This window comes from Hippopotamus amphibius, chromosome 7, assembly GCF_030028045.1.
Source record: "Hippopotamus amphibius kiboko isolate mHipAmp2 chromosome 7, mHipAmp2.hap2, whole genome shotgun sequence".
Taxonomy (NCBI): domain Eukaryota; kingdom Metazoa; phylum Chordata; class Mammalia; order Artiodactyla; family Hippopotamidae; genus Hippopotamus; species Hippopotamus amphibius.
The window spans coordinates 142,533,376-142,558,180 of NC_080192.1; the positions used below are offsets into that span (position 1 = coordinate 142,533,376).

The 24,805-nt window shown below is 42.8% G+C and overlaps 1 protein-coding gene across 4 annotated transcripts in view; it reads left to right on the forward strand.

Annotated features, from left to right (window-relative positions):
• Window positions 1–24,805, forward strand: part of ADAM17 (ADAM metallopeptidase domain 17) — a 47,335-nt gene that overhangs the window by 19,536 nt on the left and 2,994 nt on the right. For all 4 annotated transcript variants that reach the window (XM_057741207.1, XM_057741208.1, XM_057741209.1 and 1 more), the window contains 11 exons: window positions 1,541–1,630; window positions 3,586–3,699; window positions 6,918–7,062; window positions 7,165–7,253; window positions 10,250–10,402; window positions 14,851–15,050; window positions 16,213–16,316; window positions 20,409–20,543; window positions 22,146–22,276; window positions 23,080–23,158; window positions 23,875–23,963. In XM_057741207.1, coding sequence (XP_057597190.1) covers window positions 1,541–1,630; window positions 3,586–3,699; window positions 6,918–7,062; window positions 7,165–7,253; window positions 10,250–10,402; window positions 14,851–15,050; window positions 16,213–16,316; window positions 20,409–20,543; window positions 22,146–22,276; window positions 23,080–23,158; window positions 23,875–23,963 — 1,329 coding nt within the window. The remainder of the gene's footprint in view (window positions 1–1,540; window positions 1,631–3,585; window positions 3,700–6,917; window positions 7,063–7,164; window positions 7,254–10,249; window positions 10,403–14,850; window positions 15,051–16,212; window positions 16,317–20,408; window positions 20,544–22,145; window positions 22,277–23,079; window positions 23,159–23,874; window positions 23,964–24,805) is intronic.

The following is a 24,805-nucleotide window of genomic DNA, read 5'->3' on the forward strand; positions in this document are numbered from 1 at the left end:
CATAACTAACCATAGGGCAAAGATTTGAAGGCAGTATTACAGAAGTATTGATGCTGGATTTTTAAGCATTTACTATTGTAATTTTAAAAGTCAAGGGAATCATATTTCATTGACATTTTTTGTTAGTATGACCTCATTTCTCGTGATAATTTGGCACTGACCAAAATGATGATGTTGAGGGAATAAAAGAGAATGCAGCTATTCATTCGTGGTGCAGAGCCCAGCACAGCAAAAAGACATCTTTCTCCTTGCATTGCTTTTCCCATTCTGTGTTTTTTTGGTGCCCTTCCCTATCCTTTTTTCTTTCCCTTCCATGCCAAGTGAATTTATTATGAGGGTAGTAGGAGTAGTGTATGAAGTCACTATAATTTTTCTTCCTAAGTAAGAGAGTCTTTCTTGAAAAGCTTCTTTCTTAGTATGGGTTTTATATTAGGGGCTCTTAGTTTACTTCTTTGTTCATTTACACCAAGAATATGACTATGAGAGGTCTAGTCTTAAAAAGTACATTTCATTAGTTTACAGATACTATAAGCAGGGAACAATTTCTTAGACCTATAATGTTGCCAGAACAAACTTCATTTATCCAGTTTTTGAACAATAAATTCTTCGCCTTGAGGAGCAGATTGGTAATAAGTATTTTGTTTTTATGTAGTTTGAGTAGTCCTTGGCTAGTATACTGTGGCTCCTCCCTCAGTAATCTCTACTCATGACCGCCCCCCCATCAGAGGACAGGAGAAAGGAGGCATGGTGAGACCTCATTCCTCTCTGTTTCTGCGTGGTCCTGGGTGCTGAACTTTGCCCAGGTAGGGTCTGGGATAGGGTTAGCAGTATCTGTCATTGCTCTATACCTCTTTCTGAAGATTTTTTAAAAAAGAATATTTTTATTTGGTTGCACCGGGTCTTAGTTGCAACAGGCAGACTCCTTAGTTTTGGCTCTCTGGCTCCTTAGTTGCAGCTGGAGGGCTTCTTAGTTGCAGCTTGCTGGCTCCTTAGTTGTGGCATTCAAACTCTTAGTTGCAGCATGCATGTGGGATCTAGTTCCCTAACCAGGGATTGAACCCATGCTCCCTGCATTGGGAGTGTGGAGTCTTAACCACTACACCAAAAGGGAAGTCCCAAGATGTTTTTTTGAGGTATGTGGCTAAAGGTAGAGTGAACAGAGTATGTGTTAGGAATATTTTAGATGAATTGATCGACTTTTAATTTTCATTTCCGTAGTTGACTGGAATGGCAGTTTTTAAAAAACCTATTACTTGATATTTTGGTTCCATATGCAGTTGATTACCTGGAATTTGGGATGAACTATGCCATTGCTTTATTCTAATACCAACATTTTCAGTTTGAGGCTAGGAGTAATTTCTTTATTAGAGCTGTCAACATAAAGAGTAATATCTTAGTGCTAGTGTTTGTAATAGGTGAAGCCTTTACAATGGTATTTTATCTAAGCTGGTTTTTTTTTAAATTCCTGCAGAACTTCTGTTACGTTGCAAAGAGTGGTAAAGATATACATAACATCTTTCTCTCACACTTTTATACACAGATAGAGCTAATTGACAGAGTTGATGACATCTATCGGAACACTTCATGGGACAATGCAGGTTTTAAAGGCTACGGGATACAAATAGAGCAGGTATTTATCAATGGCTGTGGGTTATAATACTCAGCTAGGTTACGTGTTGTAAATATTTGTCACTTGTTTTCACAGTCCAGAAGCTTATTTTCTACTTTAGTCATGAATAAGTATTCTGAAATGCCAGTGATTTTTATCTGATAAACTTAACAATGTATTGATATTAATTGTTTATAGATTATGAAATATTCTATTCTTAGGCTTATTTTAGGCAGAAAGCCTTCTTCTGCTACTATGATCTCTCATTTTTCTGAATTCATGGCCTTTTTATCCCCTGCATTGCTTTGTTTTTCTTTGATTATGCTTAATGTCTTTAGTTAGAATTCTAGCACGTATTGTTGAATCCTTAGAAAGTTTACTCAAAAATACTATACATTTGCAAGTATACGTACAATGTAAACATTCTGTATACATATAGAACCATTGGTTCTCTTTTCCCAAAAATCTCCTGAATTCTTATCTGTTAATAGAGTATGTCCAGCAATGATGTATTAATATCATCCTAATTAAAATTATATCACATAGTAAAAATTGTTCCAAATTGTTAATACTGATTAACAAGACTTCTGAAGTTGGGTATTACTTTGGATAGACATTTTGACATGTAAATTAAGGAAATCATTGTCTGTTTTTTCCCGGCTCTTTGTACTAAACTAGACATATTCTTATAGGTTCTGTAGTTTAGAATTTAGAGAATAAAAGGAAAAAAGCTTTTGAAATCATACTTACAAATGTTAAATTTTTATGGTACTTGTAGAAAACTAAGAGAATTATTTTCCCCTTTCCATTCTCTTTTACTATTTTGCATTTTCTTTTTTAAGTTATTATTTGAATAGGTAATATATACACGGTACAAAAGCCAGTGAAAAGTAAGTCTCCTCAACCTCTACCCATTGTCAAACCATTTCCTTTCCCCAGAGACATCCATGTCACTAGTTTCATCCATATCTTTCCAGAGATATTTTATGCATGTATAGCATGTGTTTGTGTATGTGTGTATTTGACATATCTGTGGTATGTTGTACTCTTTTGCACCTTGCTTTTTGATTTCATGAATACATTGGTGATTATTCCATTATGGTACAATAAAGGTGTCTCACTTGTTTAAAATAGCTGCATCGTGTTTGAGTTTTAGGAGACCAATAAATAAAGGTTGTTTTTGTTTTAAAATTTGGAACCAGTTGAAAAAGTTAGGTGTGATAGGAGATTAAAAACCCAGCTTCTTTAAAGATGATGGGTGGGTTGGAGAATGTATTTAGATGGGCATTCACAGTGGGCCCCCACCTAGTTCTTCCCAGAATCAATCTTGATCACCCACTGCCCGCCAGAGCTGCAGAGCCCACCCTGGTGAGCTTACCACGTGCTGGTGGTGCAGACCCCAGCATCCCCTCCTGGCAGGCAGATCTGGAAGAGATGCCAGCAACGGCGAGCTGAGTGTGGCTCTGTTGTTCCTTTTCCAAACTTGCCAACCTGCACGGTTCCTCTCCTTTGGAGAGAAACCTATGTTCCTTTTTTTTAAAAAAGTAGGATTAATATGAATTTGTACTATACGTATAAGGAAAATCCCCTAATTTTTATACTCTTATTCCTGTGATGTGCAGTGCCACACATCTTATAGTTCTGTGTCACTGAATCCTTGACTATAGTTGGAATAAATTATTTTAGGCTCATGGAACCTTGGTTTTCATTTTTTTCAACTAAACATAGAGGAAATAAAAATTTAGGAGTACATTTATAAATTATAAGTTATTCTTTGACATGTGTTTTCCATTTCATTTGCTTCTCAATTTGTTTTTAACATATATTAGAGCTGAAGAATTTTATGGAATTTTGACTCAAACTTTTTTAAGAATGGTAGATGGTCTCTTATTGAATAGCTGAAACAGTGCAGTATTATTTCAGTCTTGTGACTTTTTTTCTGAAGTGTTCTAAGTATCTTATCTCTTTAAGTATAGATTCGCATTCTCAAGTCTCCACAAGAGGTAAAACCTGGTGAAAGGCATTTCAATATGGCAAAAAACTACCCAAATGAAGAAAAGGATGCTTGGGATGTGAAGATGTTGCTAGAGGTAGGTCATAGAATCCTGAATGTGGTACTGTTTAACACCGTCTTCTGATTTCTAAAAATGTAGGTCATGTCTGTATAAATGAAAAGGCATCTTAGAAAAGATAATTGAAAAGCAAGGGTAGCCCACCCTAGCTGATCCAACAGTGACCTCATCCCTTGTAGCAGGGTAGCAAGGTGGGTAGAACTGAGAGCACAAAATGCTAGAAAGCAGTGCTTCTTAACTTTAGTATCTCTGCAAATCTAATGAGGTAATGGGGCTTTAGAAAATAGATGGATACTCAACTTATAAATGTATTACACACCATTTTGTTAGTTCAGGTCTCTTTGCAGCTTATCAGTAGATCTTTTAGGTCAGTAATTACCGAATGGTATGAAAATGTGTTAGATAGTAGAAGAATAACTTGGAGGTCTGAAAGTTCTCTATGGAAATTTTAAGTTTTTGTGTTTTTATTCTGGTAACAAATCTAAAGATAATTAACATAAACGTTCTATGTCATATGGATTCTTGCCTTGACAAGATATGATCTACCCTTTTTGTCACATGATCTCAGTGTCTGTCTGTCTGTACTGTTGCTTTGTTGTAAAAGGACCATCTGTGAAGTGATAGTGTTTATCTTTCACTGTGTTGCTAATGTGTTAGTTTCCTATGGCTGCAAATCTGGCAGCTTAAAACAGCACCTTTATTTATCTGACAGTTTCTAGGCTTGGTCCAGGCACAGTGTGGCTCATCTGGGTTCTCTGGGTAGTCTCAAGAAGGCCGAAGCGAAATCAAGTTTTCAAAGCTTAAACAGAATGAAAGGGTCTTATCAGGTTGAAATCCATAGAGTGCTGTATCTGTGTAATCTCTGCCATACCTCATCTAATGTGGGCTACTAGCCACCTGGAGAGGTAGTTTGAGATAGTACCATTACTAGACTCATCCAAGTGTGTTAGTCTATTAGGGCTGCCAATAATAAAGCAGCACAGAGTTGGCAGCTTGAACAATAGAAATTTATATTCTCACAGGTCTGAAGGCTGAAAATCTGAGATTAAGGTGTTGGAAAGGTTAGCTTCTTCCGAGGTCTGTCTGCTTGGCTTGTAGGTGGCTGTCTTCTCCCTGGGTCCTCACATGGTCTGTCCTTTGTCTTTTGTGTGTCTGTGTCCCAAGCTCCTCTGCTAAGGGCACCAGTAATTTTGGATTCGGTCTACCTGTGTGACCTCATTTTACCTTAATTTCCTCTTTAAAGGCCCTGTCTCCAGATACAGTCACCTTGTAGGGTACTAGGAGTTAGAACCTCGACCTATGACTTTTGGGGGGACACAATTCAGCCCATTAACAGCAGGGTTAAATGACCTGTCTACGGTTAGTTACACAGCTAGTAATGACAAAGCCAGAATCAAGTGGCCAAGTCGCCTGACTCCTAGGACAGCTGAATGATCCCACTTCTGCTTTTCTGTGGGCCTCCAGACAACTTACGCCAGGGGAGGAACAACAGGGAATGACCTGCCTCTGCAGATGCTCCCCGCCCCCCCCCCCCCCCGCCCCCGTTCTCTTCCCTAAGGCTCCTGAGAGAGTCCCAGAGCCTAACCCTGTTACCTGAAGCTGTCAAAATCCCTGTGTGGCTAAGGAGACCGCTCCTGGGAACACCTCATTCCTTATACAGGGATTTCCGACCACTCCTTTTAAATGTAAAAAAAATCAGTCGTTTTAAGTTGGAGTCTCTGGACTGTTATGGTAGAGCTTTTAAAGTGATATGTGGACCCCTTTTGGGGAATTCCCTGGCTGTCTAATGGTTGGGAGTTGTTGCTCTTATTGCCAGGACCTGAGTTCAGTCCCTTGTTGGGGAGCTGGGGTTTTGTAGGCTGCGTGGCACAGCCAAATAATAAAAAAATTAAAAAAAAAAAAAGTAACATGTGGACCCCTTTTAAGAAAAAAAAAAAAAATCCTCCCAAAGCACCAGTGCTGATTTAAATGAATTTTTATCCTAATTTTAGTAACATAAAACTAGGTGTATATATATATCTTCCTATAAGTTTATAACTCCTATACGTTGTAAAACCAAAGCAAACTTTAAAACCCCTACAAAACCAGTAGAATCCTTGAAATCCTTTAGAGGGATTTGTTTAGATATGAGGTGCTGAGATCCCCTGGAAGAAGTATCAAATCCCTGAACCTTGCAGAATTGGAGTGTCCCCAGTGCTGAAATGCATGTGTTTACATCAACCCTCCTAGTTCCAAAACGCTATAAAAAGCTCCAGACTCTTTCCTTGTTGCACCCTCCCCATGACAGTCTGCTTCCCATCTGTGTAGATAAGTGAGAACCATAGGTAAGGAGCACTATACTGCACAGTTTTGTGATTGCTGGTGAAAAACTGCAGTCGATCAAAGAAACAAAAATACTACTTTGAAAAGATACATGCACCCCAATGTTCATAGAATTATTTACAGTTGCCAAGATATGGAAGTAGCTTAAGTGTCCATCAGTAGATGAATGGATAAAGATGTGGTGTACATGCATATGTATATACATATATACACACAATGGAATACTACTCAGCCATAAGGAAGAATGAAATTTTGCCACCTGCAGCAACATGGATGGACTTGGAGCGTGTTATGCTAAGTGAAATAAGTCAGAGAAAGACAAATGCTATATGATATCACGTATATATGGAATCTAAAAAATACAAGAGACCTCCCTGGTGGGCCAGTGGTTAGGACTCGGCGCTTTCAGTGCAGAGAGCATGACGGCGTGGGTTCCAGGGCTCCATCCCTGATCGGGGAACTAAGATCCCACGTCCCACTCGGTGTGGCCAAAAAAACAAACAAGCAAATAAATAAAAAATACAGCAAACTAGTGAGTGTGGCAGAAAAGAAACAGACTCACAGATATAGAGAAAAAATTAGTGGTTGCCAGTGGGGGAGGGGTGGGAGGAGCAATATGGGGTAGGGGATAAGAGGTGCAAACTGTTACGTATAAAATAAGCTGCAAGGATGCATTGTACAACATGGGGAATGTCGTCAGTATTGTATAATGATTATAGATGGAGTATAACCTTTAAACATTGTGAATCACTATCTGTAACTTATGTAATATTGTCTGTCAACTATACTTCAATTGAAAAAATGTAAAAAAATTGCAGTCGTACAGTATGGTAGTATTCTGGAATATTCAGTTGATATACTTTTTAGTCTGGTGTAACTTAATCTAATTAAGAGTACTTCATTTTTTTTAAAAGCAATTTAGCTTTGATATAGCTGAAGAAGCATCTAAAGTCTGCCTGGCACATCTTTTCACCTATCAAGATTTTGATATGGGAACTCTTGGATTAGCTTACGTTGGTTCTCCCAGAGCAAACAGTCATGGAGGTGTTTGCCCAAAGGGTAAGTTTTCCATTTGTTGTATGAATATGTGGGGATAGCAAGGTGATTGAGTTATATTATAATTCTGTATTGAATAAGCAATTTGTTTCATTCCTCCTGCAGCTTATTACAGTCCAAATGGAAAGAAAAATATCTATTTGAATAGTGGTTTGACCAGCACAAAAAATTATGGTAAAACCATCCTTACAAAGGTATGTTCTTTAATTTTTAAAAGAGTAGATTTTGAGTTTATTGTAGTGGGACTTGAGCTATCACATATTTATGTAGGTATCATTTTTAAAAGTAATACAGGACTTCCTGGGTGGGGCAGTGGTAAAGAATCCGCCTGCCAGTGCAGGGGACACGGGTTCGAGCCCTGCCCTGGGAAGATTCCGCATGCCGCGGAGCAACTAAGCCTGTGTGCCACAACTATTGAGCCTGTGCTCTGGAGCCCGCGAGCCACAACTACTGAGCCCATGTGCCGCAACTATTGAAGCCCACGTGCCTAGGGCCTGTGCTCCACAACAAGACAAGCCACTACAATGAGGAGCCTGTGCACCACAATGAAGAGTAGCCCCTGCTCTCAGCAACTACAGAAAGCCCGCGTGCAGCAATGAAGACCCAACGCAGCCAATAAATAAATAAAATAAATTTTAAAAATTAAAAAAAAAAAAGTTAAAAGTAATACATACTGTTTTTTGTTTCTGCCGAGAAAGAGGTATGTTTTTAGTGGGAAATAAACAAAAATAAAAAGTATAAGGAAGAAAATAATTGTTTGCTGTCAAACTTTTTTTGAGACTAGTCAGGATCATTGTTTTTCCTAAAGATATCCCTTCTAGAGCCCTTCATCTACGGCTCCTGATAAAGGACTGCTATCCAAAATATGTAAGGAATATACTAAAAACTCAACAATAAAGAACTGAACAACCCAATTTAAAAATAGGCAAAACATCTTAATAGACACCTCACCAAAGAAGATATACAGATGGCAAGTAAACATATGAAAAGATGCTCAGCATTATATGTTATTAGGGATTTTCAGATCAAAACAACAAGGGTATATCATCACACAAATATTAGAAAGGCTAAAATCCAAGATACCGGTAACCCCATTGCCAGTGAGGATGTGGATCAGCATGAATTCTCGTACATTGCTGATGGAAACGCAAAATGGTACAGTCACTAGGAAGATGGTTTGGCAGTTTCTTATAAAACTAAACTTACTCTGGCATTACCATAGGCTCCAGCAACCATACTCCTTAGTATTTATTCAAAGGAGTCCTCCCGGAAACCTGCACACGGATGTTTATAACAGCTTTATTAGTAACTGCCAAGACTTGGAAGCAACCAAGATATCTTTCAGTAGGTGAATGGATAAACAAACTGGTATATCCAGACAGTGGAATACTATTCAGCACTTAAAAAGAGCTATTAAGTCACAAAAAGACATGGAGGAACAATAAATGTATATTACTAGTAAAAGAAGCCAATCTTTTTGATTCCATCTACATGACATTCTGCAGAAGGCAAAACCATGGAGGCAGGAAAACGAGTGGTTGCCAGGAGTGGAGCGAGGGATAAATAGGCACAGCGCAGAGGGATCTTTCAGGTGTTGAAACTGTTCTGTGTACTTTAATGATGGGTATAAGACATTATGTGTTTGTTAAAACCCATAGAAAGTACAACACAAAGAGTGAACCCTAATATAAATTATGGACTTTGGTTGATTTGAAAAAAGTGAAATGGGACGAGAGAAGAAAAATATACCAAGAGGATTTTGGAAACTTTTTAATCTCCAAAATTGTTTCTTATGGTGCTCCTTTACCTTTTTGGTATCACAGCATCATCAGTGGTTTGATTTCATGACACATTTTTCTTGGTCTTCCAGAATTTTTCTATTATAAGACACATAGAACAAAAAATTAAATTGCTTCTGTGTTTTTAAAGTGGCAGTCTGGGGACTTCCCTGGTTGTGCAGTGGTGAGATCTGCCTGCCAGTGCAGGGGACACAGGTTCCAGCCCTGATCTGGGAAGATCTCACATGCTGCAGAGCAGCTTAGCCTGTGAGCCACAACTGCTGAGACCGTGTGCCACAACTGCTGAAGCCTGTGCACCTAGAGCCTATGCTCCACAATGAGAGAAGCCACTGCAATGAGAAGCCCATGCACAGCAACAAAGACCCAGTGTAGCCAAAAATTAATTAATTAATTAATTAATTAAAAAAAAAATAAAGTGTCAGTCTGTTAGAGAATCTACTAATGAATTTTTCCAAAGCATAGTTTGGAATTACTTCTCCATGTTGCGCCTTTGGGATTTGAGTACTTTTTTTGCTAAAAATGCAGTTTTCTTTATTACCATTTTAGTATAAACACTTGGAAATCTTCAACACATTTGTTTCAGAATTGGTACTCTCTGTCTTAAAATTTCCATGTCTTGCAAAATACATGCAAATTTTTTCAGGTTCTATGGAGTGATTTTTTGCCCCCTCTTAGGAAAAAAGTCAGTAAACAAATCTGTTATTTTATGCAGTTAAATACGGGAAAATTTTTAGCTTTGCTGGCTGAAGCCATTATAGTTGCACAGAGACCCTCTGGTGGTGTGATAGGTGCCATGCAGCCCTGCAACTGGGCCCTGATACATAAAACCCTTGAGGTCATCACCGTTGTCATTGGATGTGAATTCAGTCACTGGGATAAAAAACATTGTTTCGTTGTTCTTTGGTTGTCTTGTTTTTACATATCCCCCTGCCCCCATACTTAGATTTTAACAGGAGTGTGATTGGAATGAGGGGCGGGGGGCTTGCATGATTGACTGTTAGCTATTTGGTTTATCAGTGCTAGACAGGTTGTTTTGTTTTGTTTTAATCTTTATTGGAGTATAATTGCTTTACAGTGTTGTGTTGCCAGACAGTTTTTGGAATGGCCAGTGTTTGGTGCCTCATTAAGAGTGTTCCAGTATATCTTTTAAGTTATATTTTCTTACACTGATTTAAATTCATGCTTATAATACTACTTATAGTATTAAATAAAATCCTCTGTATTCTGTTTAATTTCTATAATTGATAGAAGAAATCACAGTCCAACTGTTACTCTGTTGTTGATCTGAATCTGATCGATCAGGAGCCCATTTAAGACAGCAGGGCCCAACTGGCCAAAGCAGGTGATGGTTAGGTATTAGGAAATAATGTTTTCTCTACCTGATCCTTCAGGAAGCCGACCTCGTCACAACTCATGAATTGGGGCACAATTTTGGAGCAGAACACGATCCAGATGGCCTAGCGGAATGTGCCCCAAATGAGGACCAGGGAGGAAAGTATGTCATGTATCCCATAGCTGTGAGTGGCGATCATGAGAACAATAAGGTATGTATCTTTCAGAGCTTTTTTAAATGTGGTTAGGAAACAGGCTGTGTTTAATTACAATGAGAGCTCAGAAAAGCTTTCCACCCTAGGGATGGAACTGCACATTACAAAGTACCTTGAAACTTGGCTGTGTGTGTTAGAGTGAAACATGGTCCATCTAAATCTGCTCATTTGAACTGTTTGTTGTCAGGGTTAATCGTGTGTTGGTTTGGGCTGTATGGAAAATTAATGACTTAATATAAGGGCTTGCACTGGAGCCCTAGTTTGCAGGGTCTGCTGGGCTCAGACTTTCAGTTAAAAATTTCCTTTCATTTCATTTACAAGTTTGTCATTCATATTAACTCTATATTGCTTCACAATTTGCACATTTTAATAAACTTCTGCAACAGAATATGTAACTTGCCAGATGTCAGCATCCTGTAGTAGGGCCCTTGCCTTTCTGGTTAACGGCTCTGTCTCCAGTGCCTGTTTGGGGTACCTGGTACATAATGATATTTGTCAAGTAAATAGAGGAGCAGTTTTCTGTTGAGGGTGTCTGGTGGAGTACACGACACTCACTGACTTGGGACATGGTAAATGGCTTCCAAGACACTCCTAAGAGTGGCTGTGACTAACTCGTAGAGTCTGAACTGAAAGTGTTCATAGACATCTGTTTGGTCCTTTTTCCTTTTCCTTGGAGTTGAGCAGCCTGAGGCATCATGAGGATGAAGTTGTGGTTTTGCGCTGAGTTAGAATGGGCTAGGGGAGGGGCCAGACAAATGTCTGCATCTAATCAGGAAGGAACGGCAAGTATTTGTCCTGACTCCTCTTAAAGCCTGACCAGGAGCTAGAGGAAAGGATTAATCTTGTGTTTCCCTGGCCCTGCCTTTTAAAATTCTGGTCTCATCGTTTTTTGGTTGCATCTCGTCATCTTTGACTGTTGCATGTAAACTTCGTTCCTCTCTTGCTTTGCTTGTTATGCTTTATTTTTCCTCCACTGGACAACTTGTGCCTGAGGAACTACCTGTTCTGCCTCTTCTTCCAATGTGTCACGTAATGTATTGAATTTTTCTCCTTTCTTCAGAGATTGTCTCTGCTTTTCTAATGATGTTCATTATAGTTCAGTGCTGTTCATTGGAAGGTTCTGTGATGAGGGAAACACTTTGTATCTTCTGTACCCAGTACAGTAGCCACTAGCCACACGTGCCAGTAAGCACTTGAAATGTGGCTGGAGAGACTGAGGAATTTTACATTCTATTTTATTTAGATTCAGGAGTGGTTGCCTGGGGCTGGAGCTGGGAATGAGCATTACCTGTAAAAGGACCTGAGGGACCTTACTGAGGAGATGGATATTCTAAAACTGATTTATGGTGATGGTTTCACCACTTGGCAAAGTTACTAGAAATCACTGAATTGTACAGTTGAAATGGGTAAGTTTTGTGGTATGCAAAATATGCCTTAATAAAGCTGCAGAAAACCCAAACGACAACCAAAAACTGTGGGAGCAGAGGGATAGTGATGAGGATATAGGTGAGTCACAAAGACATGAGTCAGTAATTGCTGAAGCTGGTGAGGGGCATGTGAGCATTTGGGACACCATTCTGTCCACTTTGTCGATGCCTGAATGTTTCTGTAATAAAAAGGGTGAAATGTGTGGCGAGGAAAAAAGTGTAAATAACCACATGTGGCTAGTGACTATCGTATTAGTGCAGCTCTAGCTGTTAGTCACTGGTTCTTGGTTATGAGGACGGCATCAGTACTTTGGGGCAAAGTGTTTTACTTTGCAGACTGTCTCAAGTGAGCGTGCATGGTGCTCACTCTTCCTGTCACAAGTTCTTCCCAAGTGAGACTTCCCTGATGGGCCCTTGGAACAGCCCTGTGAGAACTTGCTAATGAGAGTGGAGGCTGGGCAGAGCCATTTGTTTCTGGAGCTGCTGGTCTGTTGGCAGAGAGCACTTTATCCATTTATTTATTATGATTGTCCCCAGTGTATTTTCTTTAATAGCTTGGTTTACCCAACTAGCAGTCCCCTTGTAAAAAGATATTGAGCATCCTCTAATCCACATTTTAGTTAATTAAAATGTTTTTAACTAGGTAAAAAAGGCTACAGGACAAAAATAAGGTGGTTCCTTGACCTAGAAAGACAGGACTTGGCACCTTCCACCAAAAAAGCTGCTGAGAAGTGTCAAGCCACAGACTTCACTGTGAGCGATGGCATTAGGGATTGTAAACTCTTAGGAGGGTTTATTGGTGGGAGGAGAAGGGTACCTGGTGAGGAGGCAGAGACAAGTCTCAGAGGCCTTCAAGGAGTATGGAGGCACCAAAAGTGAGAGTCAGGTGGTCACTTTTCCCTCAGCTCTGTCCAGGGGTCCTGCTACTTGGGGGTGTGACTCTGATAAATTAGTGAAGAGATCTTCTTATTGGTTCAGTGTGCATTTTGAATTCATAAGGACCTGGCCTCCCATAATAAATGGCTACAGTTGAGTTCATGGATCTGCCGTGCTGATGAATAAACCCAGCAAAATACTAACTGCCTGAGGCCTGGCCTGCGGTAACCAGACCCCTTAAGGTCTGCACTATAAAAACACATTGGAAGACCCTTTTTAGAAACATCCAGTTAGTGTTTGTGTTTAAGGTGATGAGATCTTCAATATCTTCCAGAGATTAATCCTTTTGGTATCTGATTCAGTGGCCACAGTCGTCTTTGGAGAGTTGAAAAGGAAAATCAATCCAGTATTTTCTTCCTATATAGGGAAAACCCAGTTCTTCCCTACTGTGTATTTCTTCCTGTGTGTCTACTTTACTATTCATAGAGCCCACTTCACTTCTGACACTTCTGGTCACCAAACCTGGAGGTTTTCCTTTACACCAAGCCGTTTCCTGCAACACCAGCTGGCTTTAACTCATTTCTGACAGTGTCTTCCCGGAGATAGCATGAGGTCCCACAGGTTAAGGGCTCAGTCCCACAAGGGTGCCCTGCTGTGCTGTCCCCCCCACCCCCCGCCCCCCCCCGCCCCAATGCCAATCACAAGCCCAGGTCATCGCCATGCTTCTAGCCAACTGGCTAAAGATTGGAGATAACAATGGCCCCCTCCTTGGGTTCAGTTAATTTGCTGGAGTGGCTCATAGAACTCAGGGAAACACATTTACCAGTTTATGATAAAAGGGTATGATCAAGGATACGTGAACATCCAGGTGGAAGACGTGCGTAGGGCGAGGTGTGTGGGAAGAGGCGTGGCACTTCCCTGCCCTGAGTGCTCTCCTCTCCCAGCCCCGCCACGTGTCCACCAGCCCCTAAGCTCTTCGTTCCCTGTACTTTGGGGATTTTATGGAGGCTTCATCACATAGGCATGATTGGCATGAGCTCCACTTTTAGCCCTTGTCCCTTCCCTAGAGAATGGAAGGCAGGACTGGAAATTCCGAGCTTCTAATCGTGGCTAGGTCTTTCTGGTGACCAGGAGCCACCCAGGAGCCCTCTCAAAGTTGGCGCATTACAACAAAAGACACTCCTATTACCCAGGAAGTTACAGGGGTTTCAGGAGCTCTGTGCCAGGAGCCGGGGCCAGAGACCAGCGTATGTTCTACACCATCTCATAAGGGTCCTGTGCTCTCTGCTCCTCAGGGGTCTCATGGCACTTGTCTAGGTTAAAAGTGAAGCCATCTTAGCCACTTGCAGACTGTGGCGGCCCTACCTCCAGAAGTACCCACACTGAGTTTTGCTCAAGTTTTGTTCCACTTTTCTTGATAGTTTCAGGTGGTTTGGGAACTGGGCTCCATTTTAGAGCTCCAGGTAAAATGCCCAGATTTAGGTCATTTCTGTGATTCTGTATGCCAGGTGGGCAAGCTAGGGTTCAGGCTTCCTTTGAGATGCTGGTCAGCTGTAGAAACTGAAAGAAACTTAAGATCTTGGGGGCCCATGAAAACACTTAGGTAATAATTTGAAATTTAATCTTTTAATAGACTATATGTAATACCGTGCCCCTTACTAAGCTCAACTATTTGAACACTTTAAATGTGGATCGTTGATATAAACATTCAGGGAAAGAGGAAGAGGTAAACCAGTGCAGACCCTGTTCTGCAGGCGGATAGTTACATCTAGGAGGACAGCTGTCTGTGTCCAGTGTCCAGTGTCCCCGCCGTGGGGCCGTGCCTCAGCCCAGGGTGGCTTAGAGTCTGGTGGCTCTCCGCTCGTGTGGACTGGCTGGGGTGTTTGGTCTCAGCATTTGCATAGCTTACTTTCCTGTGAAGAATTTTAGGCTCTTAACCAATTTCACATCACCTTTTCAGCATCCTGCAGAGGGAGATGCCATACAGATGGCATTTCGAGGTGACAGTGAAACTGACATACCTTCAGTGTGGTTCTGATTGTGGCTTTTGTGTTAAGTTTGTCCCTGGAGAAGAAGCACAAAACTACCTGGGAATGAATTTTTATGTTATTTTGGGTCCTGTGTGGCCTTTTTTCTCTCAAGATGTTTTCAAACTGCAGTAAACAGTCCATCTATAAGACCATTGAAAGTAAGGCCCAGGAGTGTTTTCAAGAACGCAGCAACAAAGTGTGCGGGAACTCCAGGGTAGATGAGGGGGAGGAGTGCGACCCCGGCATCATGTACCTGAACAACGACACCTGCTGCAACAGTGACTGCACGCTGAGGCCGGGTGTTCAGTGCAGGTAAGGAGCGTGGCGTGGGGTGGGTTTGGGGGTGCCTGACAAGGGGTCCCTACAACAGCGGGCTGTAAATGCAGGGGCTTTAGAATCATGAGAGCAGCGGTCCCCAACGTTTTTGGCATCACGGACTGGTTTCGTGGAACAGAGTTTTTCCATGGTGGTGATGGGGATGATTCAGGCGGTAATGTGAGCCTTGGGGAGCAGCAGATGAAGCTTCATTTGCTTGCCCGCTGCTCAGCTCCTGTCGTACTGGTCTGAGGCCTGGGGCATTAGAGGGCCTATGCAAGTGTGTGTTTACCCCTTTTGCTCTTTATAGCAAGAAAAATGTTTTCTGGGAAGCAGTTGGATATTACGTCACAAATCCTCCATCTTGCATCCTGTCTGCTGTAGCAGTGCCCTAGTACAGAGTCTTTTCTAAGGAAACAGATGCACAAAGATGATTCAACAAGGATGTTTATGGCTATATTCTTTTATAATAACAAAATATGGTAAACAATCAAAATGACAATCCTGGGACATGATTATTGTGTATCTGTACTGTAGAATAGTGTTGAAGAATACTGTTTAATCACAGAAACTAAATGTGGAGGAAGCAGGTTACAAGTTAGAAGGTACTTATATTTCCATTTTTAGTGTCCAGTGCCTGGCTTAGTAGTATAGGGGAAAACTTTTAGTTGTTGGTGAGTAACAGATTTAACTGTATACTGTGCATGTCAACATTGTAAATACTGATAGAGCTGCCTAGTTTTTTGACCATTGATTGCCTTGTGGCCTTGTGTTTTTTTTTTTGTTTTGTTTTTTCAAAATTTTATGGCTTCACTGTGATGCACGTGGGATCTTAGTTCCCTGACTGGGCATTGAACCCATGCCCCCCTGCGTTGGGAGTGTGGAGTCTTAACCACTGGACCACCAGGGAAGTCACTTTTTTTTTTTTAATTACTGTATTAAGTTAATGAAAACCAAGGACACCAAGATGTTTTAAAGATGAGTCACTTTGGACCGCTGTGCAGCCTGAGTCTGCATCAGGACGGGCAGAGGGATCATGTGCAGGGGTGGGTGACCCAGCCAGGAGACCCTGCCCTGCCGTCTCAGGGTCCTGTGGCATGACCATAGTCTGTACGGTGGGGCTGTCCTTTGACTTGGACTGTCTGCTCTTCCTCTGCAGTGATAGGAACAGTCCTTGCTGTAAAAACTGTCAGTTCGAGACAGCCCAGAAGAAGTGCCAAGAGGCTATTAATGCTACTTGCAAAGGCGTGTCTTACTGCACAGGTATGTCCCCGTGTTGGTTCTCTTGGAATAATTTGCTCAGACAGATTTGTGTATTGGAAAGCAAGACTGTGTTTCATTTAAATGAATATAGCCCTTTCTTACCTCACGTGCAGAGTTGAGTTGATCTCGGCACACTTGTCATTGGACCTGTGATTATTTCTCTTCGTTGTTTATTCCCTTTCATTCATTTGCATTTTCCTTCCCTTCATAGGCATCTGCTTTAATGTGTTTAATATTTGCCCTAGATAGGTGTATATCCTGGAAAGATAGTGTGTTATTTTCTGTAGGTGTGTGTTTTTAACGTGCCAAAATGGTACTCTACCTTAGGTCTTTTTTAAAAATTCAGTACTGTGTTTCTGTTACAGTGTATTTCTGTGTCTGTGTATCTGTATCTAGTTCATTGTTTGGGGCGTGTGCTGAGGGTTTAGTCATGTGATTTGCTGTATTTTGCTTATCTGTTCTGCAAGCACTGGCTGCTTGGATTGCCTTTACCTCCTAACACGGCAGGTAGGATGACACCGAGTGTCCTTACACATCTCCTTTGGGAGCTGTGAGAGTTTTCTGGGTGCATAGGGAGGTGGAGGGAGGCACTCCCCTGGTCTCTAGGAGAGCAGGAGCGGTTTGTTAGTGCCGTCATCAGTGATCTAAGCTCCTGTATTCTCATGTCCTTGCCGACACACCGTGTTATCTGGCTGTCTTATTTTTTTGCCCGTTGGATGAGAGTAAAGTGATTTCTTCTCCTTATTTATGTTTTTCTTGAATATCTCTTTATATTTGGTAGCTATTTAGATTTCTCCTTTTGTGACTACTTCGTTTATTTGGTCCAGTTTTAAAGTTGGGTTTCGTTTTTGCCGTTATTGATTTGGAGCTCTTTTATGATGATCCATTTGGTGTAAACATTGCATGTGCCTTCCTGTGTTGTCTTTTTTGGAACAGAAATCTTTCAGATGAATCAAATCTGTCATTTTGTTCTGCGTGTGTTTATTTTTTTGAGTTGTGGATAATTACAAAGACACCTTACACAGCTGCTTCTGTTAGCTTATAATTTTACCTTTTACATTTAGGGCTCTTTCTGGAGCTAATTTTGAGATTATCTTTACTGATTATCAGTATTCCCTGTAGTTCTGTCAGTTGTTCCTTTAAAAAATCTCCAAGCTATTTTATTAGGTATATGATTGGGCATATTCTCTCCATCTTCTTGATCTGCTATTCCTTCATCAGTATGTAATGCTCCTTTTTGACCCTCGTGATTTAACTTTTTTTTTTTTTTTTAATTGGTGTATAGTTGGCTTACAATGTTGTGTTAGTTTCAGGTGTACAGCAGAGTGAATCAGCTATACATATATTCTCTTAATGTAAATTGTTTGATACTCAGTTTGCTACCCATTTGTTGTCGTTCCTGTTTGGCGTATCTATCCCATCATGTATTTTTCTAATTTCTGTATCCTTTGATTGCTTGGTTTGATTTTTGTAACAGCTTTATTGAGACATGATATCATACTGCCTGCCGATTTAAAGTGTTTAAGTTCAATGGTTTCTAGTATATTCACATTTGTGCATCCACCTACCAGTCAGTTTTCATCACCTCAAAAAGAAACCCGTACCCTTTAGCCATCATTTCGAATCTCCTCCTCATCCCAGCTCCAGACAACTACTAATCTACTTTCTGTCTCTATGGAGTTGCCTAATCTGGATGTTTCACATAAGTGAAATCAAGTGGAATCATAAAATATGTGGGCTTCTTTCCCTCAGAATAGTGTTTTCAAGGTTTATCCATGTTATAGCATGAATCAGTCCTTCCATTTATTTTTGTTGCTGAATAATATTCCATTGTATGGATATATCACATTTTTTATTCATCTATCAGTTGATGGATTTTGGATTGTTGCTGCTTTTTGGCTGCTGAGTAATGCTGCTATGCAGATTTGTGTGCAAATTTTTGTGTGGACCTACGTTTTTATTTCTCATATATATATATATATATATATATATATATATATATCCAGTTGTAGAATTGCTGGGTCATGTGGTAATAACTGTTTAATCCTTTGAAGAACTACCAGGCTGTTTTCCAAAGTGGCAGCATCATTTTACATGCCCACAGCAGGTGTGAAGGTTCCAGTTTCTCCACATCCTCACCAACACTTGTTATTGTCTGTCTTTTTTTTTTTTTTTTGGCTGCACTGCGTGGCATGCGGGATCTTAGTTTCCTGACCAGGGATCAAACCCATGCCCCCTTGCAGTGGAAGCGTGGAGTCCTAACCACTGGACCACCAGGGTATTCCTGTCTTTTGGATTGTAGCCATCCTCGTGGATGTGAAGTTTTATCTCAGTTTGATTTCTTCCTTCAGCTTTTAAATGTGCATTTTATAAGGTGTTACTCATGATTCTTACATTCTGAGATCTGTCAGCATCGCATTCGTTTATCAAATATCAGGAGCCTGGATATCTCAATCAAGCTTTAAAGAACACTTTCTAGCTGTGCTCAGTGTTTGTCTTTATAGTAATAATAAAGCCATTTTAGAAAGATGTTTACTTTTTTAATAAGTGTTTAAGTAAAACAGTTTGGAAAAAAAAAAAAGATATTCCTTATCAAAGAGCCTTTTGTTCCCTTAGTATTTTATGCAAAGTAGCAGCAGCATCACCTGGGCTCTTGTTAGAAGTGGAAGCGCTTGGTCCCCTCCCCAGGCCCCTGCTCTGGCAGCTCTGGGGCAGGCCCAGCACCCTGTCTCCACATCCACCGGGCGATCCTGCGCGTGCTCTACTCTGAGAACTATGTTAAATAGGTGATGCTGTGCTTTTAATTATTTTCCTGTGCGTTTTATACTCTGATTTTTAATCTTTTAAGAACAGATGTTCAACGAATATTTGTAAAGCGTTTTTTATGTATCTGCTGAGAGAAGCATAGCATACTGAAAATACAGTGACAGTACGGAGCATCAACTTTCCCTGAACTTGCTGTACCTTTTCCAGAGCTTGCTTTCAGTGGGAGTGAGTTTGCTGTAAGACAGTTGTGTTGACACTCTGAATGCCCAGTGCCCATAACGGGTTTTGTAAAACCAGAGGCAATGGTAACAGCCTAAACAAGTGTCTCGTATGTGTTAGGTAGTTAATGAAAGGCTGCTTTTGTTGGAAATAGGGCAGATTCCTTTAAGTTCACAGACCTTTAAGTCCGAATTCTTTTGGTTGGTTCCGTTCCTCAGTTGGAGGGCCAGGCCTGTAGTGTTTCCATACAGTAGTTTTCCTCTTCCCTTTCAGTGCTGACTTTTGACCACTTGTGCTTCTTCATTCTCCAGAGTGAGTCACTCGTTCCACCCTTTCTCCTGAATTTAACATCCTTAGCTTTTGTTTTGTCCTTAAGAATCATTGATCCATTCAAGAAACATTAGTGGTTTGCCTTGTGACAGGGGTTGGACACACATTGATTCATAGTTTTGGTCTCTGCCCGCATGGTGCTTACCAGCCTGGTGGTAAGAAACAAAAATAACCACAGGTAATCAGAGATGTGAATTGTAAAATGTGTGCTGTGAAGAGAGCAGCAGCGTGTAGTGATAGAGGGCCCCCAACTGAGGAAGGGCCTCAGGGACGCTGGGGAGAGGAGATCTTTGAGAGAAAATCTAAAGGGTGAGAAAAAGCCAGCCAGTCCTCCTGAAAGAGCGGACATTCTGGGGACTGAACAGCATTCAGTAGGTTCTGAGGTGAGAAAGAAATGGAAGAAACTGAAGGGAGGCCGTCGTCGGGGGTGTGGGCTGGGGAGGGTCGTGTGCAGGGAAGCCTTCCTAGGGGGTTTGCGTTCTAGTCCAGTGAGGGCACACGGGCGTCTGTTTTCTTAGTGATAATAGTAGATGTCTATTTCATATATACACTCTTATGGTTGTTGTTTCACAATGAAAAGGTAAAAGCAGGCCGCCTGGCACGTGTGGGTAGTGCCGCGGCCGCGGGGCCCGAGTGGGGATGTCATGCTGGGCGGAGGGGCAGTGTGGGGCTCGGCGCGGCCAGGCCTCGGTGCTCCCTGGCTGCCTGGACGCACGCCGCCCCGTGGAGCCAGGCCGTGTGACTCAGGGCGGCCCGCGTGCCCTCCGTGTGCTGCAGGTAACAGCAGTGAGTGCCCCCCTCCCGGAAACGCCGCCGACGACACAGTGTGCTTGGATCTCGGCAAGTGTAAAGATGGCAAGTGCGTGCCCTTCTGCGAGCGGGAGCAGAGGCTGGAGTCCTGCGCGTGTAATGGTGAGCGCATGTCCCTGCCTGTCCTTGCAGCAGGGGTGAAGGTGGCCTTTGTCTGCCGGCCCCATCCCTGTCCCTGTGAGAACCCAGCCGGGGTCAGGGGGCAGGGAACGTGGGTGGTGGGTGCGGACAGACTGCTGGATGCACAGGCTGGCTCCTTCCACCGTCATCCGTGAAAGCTGTCCTGTCGTCTCCCTCCTTGCTGCATTTTCAGACTGTGAGGCCGCTCGGGGGAGGGACCAGAGGGAGTGGTGGGAGGGTGAAGGTCCGTCCTACTCCTCCTCCCACATGTCATACGTGCCGTGAGAGCAGCAGGAGCTGTCTGCATCCCAGTGGCCTTGACTCTGACACTCCTCAGGACTTCGCCCAGACTGAGCCAGTTCCAGGTCTGACCCTCTGTCAGGATATTTGCTGGGCTGCTGCCTCCGCTCCCTGCCAGAGCCTGGGGCAGGTGCCTCTCAGCGATGGTTGGGGATGTCATGCTGGCCTCTGTGACCCTTAGCCTCAGATTGCCACATTGTTTTTGCAGCCCTTGGGTCTGAGGAGGGGCGTCGAGGACTGGCTGGGCTCTGAGCTCCCCGCCCTCCCTCAGAGATAGTTCTGCTGCTTTCAGAACAAAAATCCCAGCAGTCAGAATCCCTGGGTTGGCTTCCTAGGTGGCGCAGTGGTTAAGAATCTGCCTGACAATGCAGAGGTCACGGGTTCGATCCCAGCTCCAGGAAGATCCCACATGCCACGGAGCAACTAAGCCCGTGTGCCAAAAAAAAAAAAAAGAATCCCTGGGTTGGGCACTTATGATCCATACAGTGGAGTAAGTGTCTCTTCCAGGTGGAATAGCACGTAAATAAAGGTAACCCACAGTAGACGTCAGATAGCTTACCGAGTGAGTGGCAGGAGGCTTGGGGTGCCCTGGGAGGACACATAATAAATGCCCAGGGAAATGCCTGATGTGTGAAGAGTGATGAAAAGGTTTTTATTTTCCCTTTAAAGTGGTTTTGCTTGTTTTTGTGTTCTGGTTGATTTCGATTTTTCCTAAGAGTATAAATGCGGACTTTCCCCTGGGGGATCAAGTGAAGATTGTCCCGAGTTAGGTATACAGCCCATTGACTTTTTGGACAGTTCTGCCATTCGTACATGTGCCAAATCCCCCACGTGCCATCAGAGGTTGGTGTCCATGGAGGCCGAGGTCGTGCTTAGGCCTCGCTGAGCATGTCACTGGCAGGTCACTCAGCTCTGCACCTGAGGCCGGCACGTCAGTCACAGCTGCTTGGCTCTCGCCGGAGCCTTGGCTTCCAGAGTGTGCTGGGGATGGAGAAGCCAAGGGTTAAGCCCGCAGTGTAATGAGACCACTGGGACCAAGGGACTCGCTTAGCATTATGAAGGGTTGCAAAGCTTTTCTGTGTAAATTGGCTTTGCCTTGTTTTACCTCTCTGAGCTGAGGCGCCTGAACTCAGGAGTTACTCCTTGGTGGGGGATGGGGAGGTAAGACCTGGATCATATTAGGTGTTGAAATAAAAAATGAGTTGGATTCCTTCTCTGTGGGAGCAGGGTGGGAGGGGGATGGGCAGGAGGAGAGCATGTCTAAGAGGCTCTGCTCCGTTCCAGAAACTGACAACTCGTGCAAGGTGTGCTGCAGGGACCCCTCAGGCCGCTGCCTGCCCTATGTCGACGCCGAACAGAAGAACTTATTTTTGAGGAAGGGAAAGCCCTGTACAGTAGGATTTTGTGACATCAATGTGAGTACTTGTTTATGTACAGCTTTTTCTCTAACAGACAGATGGGAAGTTTTTATTTTGTAAATTCTTGATTTTGCAAATGGAAGGAAATCAGAACACAGATGCTGGCATGTCTAACCGCTGTCCTTATGTGAGAGTCTAGTTAAGTGATGTGGGTGTGACCTTGGAGGAGAGGCCCAGGTGCTCTCGGGAGACTGGCAGGACCTGACTTTGTGGTAAAGTTGATTGGTTTTAGGCAGTGGGTCCTCCGTATTTGGTTTCCTAGGCGAGTTATAAAAGTCACTAATTCTGCAGAATTGCAGGCTTTGATTTGAAACAGGTGTTGAGTGGGTAGAAAGACCTAGGGGCGGCTTGACCTGCCTAGGCCAGACCCTTCTGCTCTCCAGAGAACACGGTTTTATTCCTGCACTGTCACGGAAGACGGTTTAAAGGGCTCGAGAGGCTTCACTGGGCAGTCTGGTCATGTTCTTACCATGTGTGTGTGTGTGTGTGTGTGTGTGAGAGAGAGAGAGAGGTGAGTGCAGTCCTTACTGGAATTTGCCCACCTGTAACAAACTGGTTTTGTTGAGTTTTGTCTTCCTTTAGCTCCAAATTCACGTATAAAAATGGACTAATTGTGGAGTGTCAGTGACAGTGAACGCTACTTTCTTAGGTACCCAATCCAGTGTGTTAAAGATGGGTCTCCTGGCTGCTTGGTTTCAGTGGTGCCCTTTCCATGTTAATTATGTGTTTAACATGAAGGAAGCCACATTCCTTCTAAATGCATGGCTGTTGGGGTAATGCCGGACGCTTTCTGTTCATAGGGCAAATGTGAGAAGCGAGTGCAGGATGTCATCGAGCGTTTCTGGGAGTTCATTGACAAGCTGAGCATCAATACTTTTGGTACGTCGTTTCCCTGGGTGGGTGGTTGCTTAAAACAGCCCATTTCACTGATAACATTATAAAAGTGTGGTTTCAAGCTGTTAGGCCCTAATCCTGCAGTAGAAGATGGAAATAGTCACCACTTTTGTTTTGAAACGATTTTGTTGGCTAAAAAAAGTGGACTCATCATCTGTCTGCCCCTGTGTAGCATGGATGCACAGATTTTCAGACAAGGGAAGTAAAAATACTGGCTTCTTTACTAAAAGAAGAAATGAACACATGACAGCATAAGCGTGCCTCAGTCCTGCAGGTTGTAAAGCTGAACCCTGCTTGATGTGAGAATCATTTACTTAAAAGCGGGCCTCAGGTTTTGCAGAAGCAAGGCTGCACTGTGTCCTCTAGCATTCACCATTTAGATCTCAGTCACAAAAATGACAGTCCCCAGAACGACAGCAGCATCACCCTCACAGGCATCGTTCCCAGTAGGAGCCTCCTCCGGGGGGATGTGTGGGCCCCTCTGAGGTGTGATCTGTTCTCCACGAGCACATGAGGCATTGGGCCGTTCCGGGGAGAGCACCCGTGTGTGGGGAGGTGCTCAGGTCTAGAGCAGGTAGCACAGACACGCCTCCCAGTACCAGCGCCGTCTGTGCCATTTGACACATAATATTGTAAGAATGTTGCATTTTCAGTTTCTAAAGTACTTGGTCAAGACATTCACTGTTTGGAATTGTTCACAGGGAAGTTTTTAGCAGACAACATCGTAGGTTCCGTCCTGGTTTTCTCCTTGATATTTTGGATTCCTTTCAGCATTCTGGTCCATTGTGTGGTAAGTCACCAGTTTTTAAGTAATGAGACATTTTATTAAAATTTGGAGCAACTCCAACCATATAACCTTTGGAAAAGATAAAATTTGTTCTAAGAAAAATCTGACCTGCTGTTTCCAATGATGTTTTTGTTGTTTTCCCTAGAAAAGCATGTTTTGTAAAAAGATTAACGGTCTTTTAAAAAATTATAGTTTTTGTGTGTGGATGTTTTGCTCTTGTGTGTAATTTCTGAGGGGTTTTATTCTTCTAAGCACAGGAGATGGTTTAACTGGGCTTGTCTAGCACCTCTGATGAGTGACGCTTCTAAATCAGCATGTTCAGGCTGACTTTGTTGCAACAGAGCAGGTAGCAAACAGCAGCTCCAGACGTGCCCCACCTGGTCTAGAGTCTTGGCATCATTGTATGAGGTGTTCCGATCCTGCCATGTGAGGAGTGAGCCGTCTTTTTTATCGTTCAGAATGCGTCACGGCTAACCGATTGAACTGGGCATTGAGAATCTCCAAGTACTTTATAAAGTTGGGGCCTTTCTCCAGAAATTTTCTTACAAATGCATTCTCCTTGCTTCTGTGGGAAAATGAGGATTTGTCTGCTCTGTAGAGACGAGGACGTCAGACCCAGGCTTCCCGGCCTGTGCTCTGAAAGCCCTGTGCGGGGCCCTCCCGTGAGCGCTGGGGACTTCCAGCGCCGTGCGCTGTCCTGGGTCTTCAGGGCCCTGCTACCTTCCCCTGCTGGGCTGTGCTGTCTCACGGAGCGGCTCTTCCATAGGGCGGTGAGCCTGATGGGTGCGGGGAACATCCCTGCTAAAGCAGAGCTGTGTTAAAGGTGGCATGGTTGAAGCTTTGAC